At 44.9% G+C, this 11,082-nt stretch overlaps 1 protein-coding gene across 1 annotated transcript; it reads right to left on the reverse strand.

Annotated features, from left to right (window-relative positions):
* Nucleotides 1–507: 507 nt before the first annotated feature.
* LOC108025902 (GTP-binding nuclear protein Ran) lies at nucleotides 508–5,116 on the reverse strand. Its single transcript, XM_017096585.3, has 3 exons — nucleotides 4,994–5,116; nucleotides 1,675–2,200; nucleotides 508–1,227 (listed from the first exon to the last, which is right to left on the reverse strand). The coding sequence occupies exons 2-3, from the start codon at nucleotides 2,107–2,109 to the stop codon at nucleotides 1,012–1,014; spliced, it is 651 nt and encodes a 216-aa protein (XP_016952074.1). The 5' UTR covers nucleotides 2,110–2,200; nucleotides 4,994–5,116; the 3' UTR covers nucleotides 508–1,011.
* Between the last annotated feature and the right edge of the window lie 5,966 nt (nucleotides 5,117–11,082).

An 11,082-nucleotide genomic window follows, 5' to 3' on the forward strand; every position in this document is an offset into this window, starting at 1 on the left:
TCAAAGGTTTAAAGTGCTGTGCAATCAGACAGTCCTATGATCAGTATCAAATATCTATTTGTATTCCCTGGGCACGCGAGGTCCTCAGTAATAAATCATAATAGCAAGTCCAAGTTGGAAAGTTTGCTTAGAACAATCCTCCACTCAGCAGACACATCTAAGACTCCTCCTTTCCATCCTCCTCTCCAGTGGAAACCGCGTTGTTTTTAGCTTTTTTCGACGTTTATTTTTTATTTCTTTAGTTCTTAGATTAATAACATGTGGATGTGGAGGATTCGGCGGCCTTTCCATATTACTTATTGTTTTTAGTGTTCTCTGTTCTCTGTTCGGTCTCTTGTTTCTTTTACTATCCTTTGGGGGACTCAGTTCGTTGGCCTGCTGCTGCGCTCTCGCTCTACGCCGTGCGCCCAGAGCCCGCCGTCTCCTTCGAATTCAACATGCACACCGCGGCTGAGTTACTATCTAGCAGTTAGTTCGTGTGGGGCACGAGGGGAAAAGAACAGCGTGTTGCAAGTTTTAAAAAAATACGAATTCGATTTTTTATTTTACTTGAATTTCGGGCATGTTTTTCGTTTCACTACCATGGGGACAATTTCAGTATCTGTATCTGTGCATCGGCCAAAAGCGAACGCCAAAGGGGGAACAAACAAAAAAAAAATCATGTATAACCGACTTATCAATGAGTGGATCTAAAAGTAAGTTACGATCGACGGCTGAGGGGCTGGCTGGCTTAGCTGGCTGGGCTCTCGCTGCTTGGGTGGTGTTGTCGCGCGCCCGATCGTGTGCTGGCAATCCGACAGTGGGGACAGATGGATAGTAGACTATTGCCGACGCTCCAGGCTGCTGCTGATGCTGTTCAAGTTGCTGCCGCTGTTCCTCGTCCTTGCTCCTGTGTTATCCTGTTCCCTCGACTCGTGTGTGTGTTGTTGTTGTGATTGTGGTGTGTGTGTGTAGCGTGTGTTGTGTGAGTGCAAGCCGGCCATATCTCCCAGTTAACTATGCATAAATAGCTTACAGATCCTCGTCCTCGTCGGGCAGGGCGGTCGCCTGGGCCTCCTGCAAGTCCCGCTCGATCTGCGCCTGCCAATCCTTGTCCATCTTCACCTCCGGCGGCAGCAGGGCTGGCATGGCGACGAACTCCAGGTTGGGGTCGCCAACCAGCTTGCGCGCCAGCCAAAGGAATGGTTTCTCGAAGTTGTAGTTCGATTTGGCAGAGATGTCGTAATACTGCGGGGGAACAGAGGCTCGCATTAGTCGGATGTCAGAAACGAGGAGAAAAGTAGGTGGAGGTAAGGGTATTATGCTCAATTCACTTTCCCTATGCGGAAGACAGCTTAGTTTCATAGAACCAACCTTTCTTTCATTTAACACTGTTTCGATCTACCTTTAAAAGCAAGCTAGACCTTAGGCTTCTCACTGTCTTAATCTTAAATTCAAATCCAGTCTTTAGTTTGCTCGAAAAGCAGGCCTTGGTGGACAAATCAAACCAATAACTTGCTAGGCCTGTCGATCCCAGGTCAGCAGCTGCTCAAGCCTCAACCCGAGAGGTTCTCCTTTTCCTATTTCAAAATTTTGAGGTGTAATTTCCAAGTTTCTTTAACAAAACAACACTTAAAATACGATCGATTCCCCTGGAACGTAGCAGTTGCTCCGCTTCCGCGCCCGCCCACTCACCTGCAAGTTCTTCTTCCGGTGGAAGACGATGCTCTTCGCTTTCACCTTGCGGTCCTTGATGTCCACTTTGTTGCCGCACAGGACGATCGGTATGTTCTCGCAGACACGGACCAGATCGCGGTGCCAGTTGGGCACGTTCTTGTAGGTGACTCGCGAGGTGACGTCGAACATGATGACGGCGCACTGGCCCTGGATGTAGTAGCCGTCGCGCAGGCCGCCGAACTTCTCCTGGCCGGCGGTGTCCCACACGTTGAAGCGGATGGCGCCCCGATTGGTGTGGAAGATCAGCGGGTGCACCTCCACGCCCAGTGTGGCCACGTACTTCTTCTCAAACTCGCCGGTCATGTGGCGCTTGACGAAGGTCGTCTTCCCGGTGCCGCCATCGCCGACGAGCACGCACTTGAATGTGGGTATATCCTGACCTTCCTGAGCCATCCTGCTAAGCACTTGCGATCACTGTGTCGGTGTGTTCGGTGTTTACTCGTGGACTAGTGGACCTCTGGACGTTGACGGCGGAGCAGTGGGGCTGTGGGTGCGGAGATGTCGAAGGCAGTTGTTAGTTCGGCGAATCAACAATTTCTTTCGGCGCAGCAGCAGCACTCGAGCACTCGGGCGGGCGGGCAGGCAAGGAGGAGGATGATGGCGATGATGATGTTGTTGGTTGGGCGAGCGCCAGGCGACTGACTGCGAGTGCGAGTCCTTCGGCGAGCCGAAGTGCCCGTGCCCGTGTGACGTGCACAAAGGATGCGTCAAAGCCCGCCAAGGACGGCGACCAGCTGTTGGGCAGGAAGCAGGGCGCAAAGGGAGCGAGCAGGATGACGACAAGCGGCCCTGCAGCTGCCGCTCCCGCTGGGCCGCAGGAGGCGCGGCGCGAGCGAGCGAGACGGCCGCAGGAGCTGCCTGCGAGTGCAGGTAAGCGAGAGTTCCCGGCGCACCAAAGCCGAGCCACAACAGCAGGAAGGGCCGGAGCGGGACCGAAGTGTCAGGCAGGCGGAAGGACAGACTGGGCAGGCAGTCGCACATCCTCACACTCGCACAAGGAAGGGAAACCCGTACCACTAGCGCATCTGACCCACAATTGTCCCAGGTATACTGGGCCAAGTCGATGAATATACATATAAATCTCTAATTGTGGTTTCAAGGGTTTAAATATTGGGAGAGCCAACTAGCTAGCTAGTTTAGGTTTTTAATTTGAGGGAGATTGGGCCTATGTACCAGCTACTTTGTCAGATGGTTTTTAAATGTAATATAATAATTACTGAATATTCATATAAATTTAAGGAACCTTCGAAAAATTCCTGCACTTATTTCGCAAAATTATGAAAACTACTTAAGAATATTGGTTTCAAAGACTATTACAAAGACCAATATTTAAAAAGGATGAAAACTGAACAAAAATTTACAGAGACAAAAAAGAAATCACTGATATACAAGATTGTTTACCTTATCTAAAAAGTAAACACGAAAACTATTTATATTATTTATAATATTGTTATTTGTTTTCAAAACAAGGAAGTAAATATGGTAAAAAGTATCAGTTGTAAAAATCAGTTTACACAAAATAAATATTTAATTTAAACTGAAATAATGTTATAAAAATGGGAATATTTAAAATAAACAATGTAAATTGAAATTAATATATAATGTATATAAATTTGTGTACTTTCTGAGTGAAAAATGTCCTTTTTGTGAAAAAATAGATATTTTAAAATATGGTTTGCTGTATCCAAAAAGTAAACATTATAAATACTATCTAGATGAAAAGATAAGAAAATGTTGTCTTTCATAAAAAAAGCGAAACCCTTATAAGTTTGATAAGAATTGAATGGAAATTATTAGTTTAAATTGATATGAGTATAAAATATGGGGAAATATTAACTTTTCGATTGAATTGAGGGTAATTTCGTGAAAAAATATATAATAACCAAGATTGTTTACTGCATTTGTAAATCTATCATTATAAATACTATTTAAAGGAAAAGATAAGAAAATATTGTGACTTATTGAAAAAAAGGGAACCTCTGTTAAGTTTAATAAGAAATGAATGGAAAGTATTAATTTAAATTGATATGTATAAAAAATATAAGGAATTAAAGCAAATTTTGTAAACAAAAAAATATATAATAGCCAAGATTGTTTACTGTATCTGTAAATACTATTTATATGAAAAGATAAGAAAATATTGCGACTGTTATGGGTAAACAAAACAGGGAATAAATTCGAGTTAAATAAGAAATATTATTATTACTTTTAAATGAAATAAGCATAAGCTTTCTGGCAAAATAAGAAGGGAATGCTTTCGAATGAGGCAAACATTAGCTTTCTGGCAAAACAAAGGCCGATTTCGTGAGCCTGCGAAATCGCCGTATGAGTCACAGCGTGCCGAAAGGCAGATCCAGTGACTTCCGTCACCGCGAAATGCGGGGATGCTGCGCCTGCGCCAGTGCTGCCCATCGGACGGCGCCGTCCACGCCAGGGAGGGCGCCCCGTACCCAGTGTGCGCGCGTGTGTGAGCCTGCATCCGCCGAAACCTGTGGACGCCGCAAAGCGCGCCAAAAAGGGGAACGCCGACACATGGGCGGGCGAGTGCAGCGGCGCGCTGGCCCGCGGGCCAGTCGCACTTCACGTGAAAGTGGGCAAATCGGCGAAAGGCGGCAATCTAAATAAATTCTAAATAACAAATCCGATTCCACACACACGCACGCACACACACGGGCGCTAGCACGCAGACAGACGTCGGCGCCGCGGCCGACGTCGCTGCCGGCAGCAGAAACATGAAACAAATTCGTCGCTCTCTTCGCCTCTCTCTCTCGCTCTTTTTTGCGAATCATGCCTAACCTCACAAAATGCGGATGGCGCCTGTGGCATGGCCCATCGGGGAGCCAGCCTGCGCCGGGCCCAGGGCCAAGGCTGACGAGGATGCCGGGCCAGGCCGCGGGGGCAAGGCGGACGAGCTCCAGTGCCCCTTGCAGCCGGGCAATGTTCGCCGGGGAGCACGCGGCGGCGGCGGAGTAGGCGGCAACCACGTCGCTGCTGGCAGCGAAACCTCTGGAAGCCCGTGCCTTTGCCGGCGCGGAAGCGCAGGCCGGGCACCTGGCCACCTGCCGACGCTCCACCTGGGCAGGCCCATTTCCCCGGAAAAGCACGCCGCAGCAAGGCGACGCCGCCTGCTGCCGCCTTCGTCGTCCATATTGCAACCGGGTCAGGGGCTTCGGCTGGGCGAGAATCGCAGGGCAAGCCACACCGCACGCTGCGCCCCAGGGCAGGGGGGCCCATTCGATTTTCACACAATTGAACGCACAATTCGGGGACTACTTACATTGCTGGAAATTTCCCTCGGAATTCACAACTTTCTTTGCCAAAGCGGATTGCCAGTTAGTGTGATTTTCAAATCGAATACGAAACGTCGATAGGTGGCTGCTTGCAAATCGAATAGGAAACATCGCTGCATCGGCGCTTTGAATCGAATAATCGATAGTGCTGGCACATCGCTAGGGGGTTTCAAACTGACGTGGTAAAAAATGAGAAAAGAACGTCTAAATTCGTTTTCGATGTGGAAATACTATTGGAAAGTGTTGGAAACACAAAAGATGGTGAATAAGTTGATTTTCAATTACAACTACAACTCAAGCAATTGTTTCTTGAACTAGCTAAGCTCGTTCTTTGTCTTAACTCGAAGCACTTACAGCCAAATAGTTGGTTGATAGAAAAATATGCTTTAACTTAAAGAAGTATTAGTCTATTTAAAATAACACCTTTGACATCGATGCTTGTTTGCTTCCTCTTCGATTTCTTCAACATTAATCCGATAGCATACAACTGAAATTGTTAAACACTGTCAGCAGCCATTCATAAAATGTTTGGGGCATCCACAGAACTTTAATCCACTAAATTGTTGAATCTAATTCATTAAATTAAATAAATTTGCTGCAATTTTTCAAGGCTATTCCGAGAGCGATAAGAAATACGAAAAACCTAATACCAAAATGGTTTAATATAATTATAACTTATAAAAACCGAACATGAAAATGGGTTAAAATGTTGACCTTCGCTAAATATAAATATTAAAAGTAGAAAAATAGAAAATTCATCCACGAAATAAAGATATCAACCTTCGGAATCGGGATCAAATTACCCAATTTATGGATTTTTGAAATGCAGTTTTGGGTCCCCAGTCTGAAAGCCATTGGAAATACGGAAAAAGCGGACATGAAAAGGGGCTACAATTTTGACCCTCTTATAATTGAAATATTTAAATGTAGAATATTAGAGAATTCAACCACAAACTCATAGAGATATCAACCTTCGAAATCGGGATCAAATTACCCAAGTTATGGATTTTGGAAGAGCAGTTTTGGGTCCCCAGTCTGAAATAAGGAAAAATCGGACATGAAAAGGGGCTAAAATTTTAACCCTCTTATAATTGAAATATTTAAATGTAAATAAATAGAAAATTCAATCACAAATTCATAGAGATATCAACCTTCGAAATCGGGATCAAATTACCCACGTTATGGAAAAGAGATAATCAGTTGTGGGTCACTATTCTAAAAATCATTGAAAATGCTTATAGAGGTATCCAACTTCGAAAACTAAGGCCTATAACTCATGTTACAGAATCTAAAAGTACAGTTTTGCCATTCTCATTTTGAAAGCCATTCCGAAACACAAAATAAATCGGACATGCAAATATTCCCTACCGATAAGTGTGTGGATTTCGTACCGGCTGGCGAACGGGCACATTTGAGACCATGTCTGAGCTTCCGCATTCACTGTCTCCTCTTCCTCTGAGCAGGACATGCTCAGGAGTAAAAGGTCTTTGCAGTGGCAGTGCGACTGAATAACTTTTCTTCTTGGGGTAAAAACTCTTGAGGCCGTCAAGGGCAGCTCTAAAATAAATTTAAAATACATCATACTAAAATGTACTTTTTTATTTATTAACGCCAATGTTGTAGCGTATTAAATGAGTTTGGGAAATATCTCCGATCACTTCCAGTTCATCTTTCTCGTACCCCAAACAGCGGATGTCGCTATCCCAGCACACCATGAGCAGGATGCAGTCGAATGCCACAGCTGGGGTGCACTCACTGAAGAGGAGTCCGGAACTACGGTCCTCCGGCATTACCCTGGCGTATGGAATACAGCCTTCTCCACCTTGGCAGGGATCCTCGCAGCTTGGAGCCTTCTCAGGGGAGAGCACGCAGGCTGTACCTGGTGTAGGGGTTGCCATGGAAGAGCTACTGGGACTCCAAGTCTTTCTGGTCGATGAGGTTGATCGAGATCTTTACCGCTCTACTCCTGTTATAAGCATTGTGTCGTGGGACACAATCCCTTTTCGGTCGGACAGGCCAAAGTGTTCTTAGATTTAAAATTTTATTTAAAATTTGCAAAAACATTTTCAAGGAAATTTTACAAAACGAGCAGGACATGCTCCATACTCCGGAATAAATCGCCTTCAATGGATTCTGCTTGGAGTGTCAACTTCCAGCTTTAAAATAAAAAATAAAAAAATATAAAAAAGAATTGCACTCGCTGAAGCTCAGGGAAGCCACGATTATTGCCGGCTAACTTCTTGTTTCAAAATGCAATCACAAGTGTTTCACTCGTTTGTGATTACCACTCCGCAGCGACGATCGTCCTGCGAATACCGCCTTTTCGTTAAATACAACTATGCAGCGTCTTAAATGAGTTTGGGAAATATCTCCGATCACTTCCAGTTCATCTTTCTCGTACCCCAAACAGCGGATGTCGCTATCCCAGCACACCATGAGCAGGATGCAGTCGAATGCCACAGCTGGGGTGCACTCACTGAAGAGGAGTCCGGAACTACGGTCCTCCGGCATTACCCTGGCGTATGGAATACAGCCTTCTCCACCTTGGCAGGGATCCTCGCAGCTTGGAGCCTTCTTAGGGGAGAGCACGCAGGCTGTACTTGGTGTATGGGTTGCCATGGAAGAGCTACTGGGACTCCAAGTCTTTCTGGTCGATGAGGTTGATCGAGGCTTTTCAGCTGCTTTTTGTCGCGAAATTTCAACTGACTAACCAGATCCTTACCGCTCTACTCCTGTTATAAGCATTGTGTCGTGGGACACAATCCCTTTTCGGTCGGACAGGCCAAAGTGTTCTTAGATTTAAAATTTTATTTAAAATTTGCAAAAACATCTTCAAGGAAATTTTACAAAATTGATTTCTTGTCGTTGAACTGGAACCCTGATTCTTTTAAATAACTCACATTTAAGGTTCGACCATTTGAAATGTTCTATCGCATTTATAAAAGTCCTTGTCCTGTAATAAGCATCGTGCCATGGGTCACAATCCGTTGTCGCTTACGGAAATATTAATAAAATACAATTTTAAAAATAAAAATCCGCACATAAGCCACAAACGGCCCATCTGAAGTCGTTCCAGGTATGATTGTTATAATAAATCGATAAAATTATGTTGAACGGCCACACTTAGCGGCCATGTCTCAAGCTTTCGCATTCATTGTCGGTCCTCAAACGAGCAGGACATGCTCCATGCTCCGGAATAAATGGCCTTCAATGGATTCTGCTTTGAGTGTCAACTTCCAGCTTTAAAATATAAAAAAGAATTGCACTCGCTGAAGCTCAGGGAAGCCACGATTATTGCCGGCTAACTTCTTGTTTCAAAATGCAATCACAAGTGTTACGTTCGTTTGTGATCACCACTCCGCAGCGACGATCCCCCTGCGAATACCGCCTTTTCGCTAAATAAAAACATTTAAATGTAGAGAATTCAGCTACGAATTTATAGAGATATCAACCTTTAAAATCGGTATCCAATTACCCAAGTTATGGATTTTGGAAGTGCAGTTTTCCTTTTCGTACCGGCTGGCGAACGGGCACATTAGAGGCCATGTCTGAGCTTCCGCATTCACTGTCTCCTCTTCCTCTGAGCAGGACATGCTCAGAAGTAAAAAGTCTTTGCAGTGGCAGTGCGACTGAATAACTTTTCTTCTTGGGGTAAAAACTCTTGAGGCCGTCAAGGGCAGCTCTAAAATAAATTTAAAATACATCATACTAAAATTTACTTTTTTATTTATTAACGCCAACGTTGTAGTATCTTAAATGTGTTTGGGAAATATCTCCGATCACTTCCAGTTCATCTTTCTCGTACCCCAAACAGCGGATGTCGCTATCCCAGCACACCATGAGCAGGATGCAGTCGAATGCCACAGCTGGGGTGCACTCACTGAAGAGGAGTCCGGAACTACGGTCCTCCGGCATTACCCTGGCGTATGGAATACAGCCTTCTCCACCTTGGCAGGGATCCTCGCAGCTTGGAGCCTTCTCAGGGGAGAGCACGCAGGCTGTACCTGGTGTAGGGGTTGCCATGGAAGAGCTACTGGGACTCCAAGTCTTTCTGGTCGATGAGGTTGATCGAGATCTTTACCGCTCTACTCCTGTTATAAGCATTGTGTCGTGGGACACAATCCCTTTTCGGTCGGATAGGCCAAAGTGTTCTTAGATTTAAAATTTTATTTAAAATTCGCAAGACATCTTCAAGGGAATTTTACAAAATTGATTTCTTGTCGTTGAACTGGAACTCTGATTCTTTTAAATAACTCACATTTAAGGTTCGACCATTTGAAATGTTCTATCGCATTTATAAAAGTCCTTGTCCTGTAATAAGCATCGTGCCATGGGTCACAATCCGTTGTCGCTTACGGAAATATTAATAAAATACAATTTTAAAAATAAAAATCCGCACATAAGCCACAAACGGCCCATCTGAAGTCGTTCCAGGTATGATTGTTATAATAAATCGATAAAATTATGTTGAACGGCCACACTTAGCGGCCATGTCTCAAGCTTTCGCATTCATTGTCGGTCCTCAAACGAGCAGGACATGCTCCATGCTCCGGAATAAATGGCCTTTTCAATGGATTCTGCTTGGAGTGTCAATTTCCAGCTTTAAAATAAATATAAAAAATAATTGCACTCGCTGAAGCTCAGGGAAGCCACGATTATTGCCGGCTAACTTCTTGTTTCAAAATGCAATCACAAGTGTTTCACTCGTTTGTGATTACCACTCCGCAGCGACGATCCTCCTGCGAATACCGCCTTTTCGTTAAATACAACTATGCAGCGTCTTAAATGAGTTTGGGAAATATCTCCGATCACTTCCAGTTCATCTTTCTCGTACCCCAAACAGCGGATGTCGCTATCCCAGCACACCATGAGCAGGATGCAGTCGAATGCCACAGCTGGGGTGCACTCACTGAAGAGGAGTCCGGAACGACGGTCCTCCGGCATTACCCTGGCGTATGGAATACAGCCTTCTCCACCTTGGCAGGGATCCTCGCAGCTTGGAGCCTTCTCAGGGGAGAGCACGCAGGCTGTACTTGGTGTATGGGTTGCCATAGAAGAGCTACTAGGACTCCAAGTCTTTCTGGTCGATGAGGTTGATCGAGGCTTTTCAGCTGCTTTTTGTCGCGAAATTTCAACTGACTAACCAGATCCTTACCGCTCTACTCCTGTTATAAGCATTGTGTCGTGGGACACAATCCCTTTTCGGTCGGACAGTCCGAAGTGTTCTTAGATTTAAAATTTTATTTAAAATTTGCAAAAACATTTTCAAGGAAATTTTACAAAACGAGCAGGACATGCTCCATACTCCGGAATAAATCGCCTTCAATGGATTCTGCTTGGAGTGTCAACTTCCAGCTTTAAAATAAAAAATAAAAAAATATAAAAAAGAATTGCACTCGCTGAAGCTCAGGGAAGCCACGATTATTGCCGGCTAACTTCTTGTTTCAAAATGCAATCACAAGTGTTTCACTCGTTTGTGATTACCACTCCGCAGCGACGATCCTCCTGCGAATACCGCCTTTTCGTTAAATACAACTATGCAGCGTCTTAAATGTGTTTGGGAAATATCTCCGATCACTTCCAGTTCATCTTTCTCGTACCCCAAATAGCCGATGTCGCTATCCCAGCACACCATGAGCAGGATGCAGTCGAATGCCACAGCTGGGGTGCACTCACTGAAGAGGAGTCCGGAACGACGGTCCTCCGGCATTACCCTGGCGTATGGAATACAGCCTTCTCCACCTTGGCAGGGATCCTCGCAGCTTGGAGCCTTCTCAGGGGAGAGCACACGGGCTGTACTTGGTGTAGGGGTTGCCATGGAAGAGCTGCTGGGATTTGAAGTCTTCATGGTCGATGAGGTTGATCGAGGCTTGTCTCGAAATTTCAACTGACTAACCAGATCCTTACCGCTCTACTCCTGTTATAAGCATTGTGTCGCGGGACACAATCCCTTTTCGGTCGGACAGTCCGAAGTGTTCTCAGATTTGTATTAAAAAATGGTTGCATAGACTTTTTTCCAACATTTAATTTTATTTATAATTTGCAAAAACATTTTCAAGGAAATTTTACCAAACGA

This window comes from Drosophila biarmipes, chromosome X (assembly GCF_025231255.1).
Source record: "Drosophila biarmipes strain raj3 chromosome X, RU_DBia_V1.1, whole genome shotgun sequence".
In the NCBI taxonomy this organism is placed as follows: domain Eukaryota; kingdom Metazoa; phylum Arthropoda; class Insecta; order Diptera; family Drosophilidae; genus Drosophila; species Drosophila biarmipes.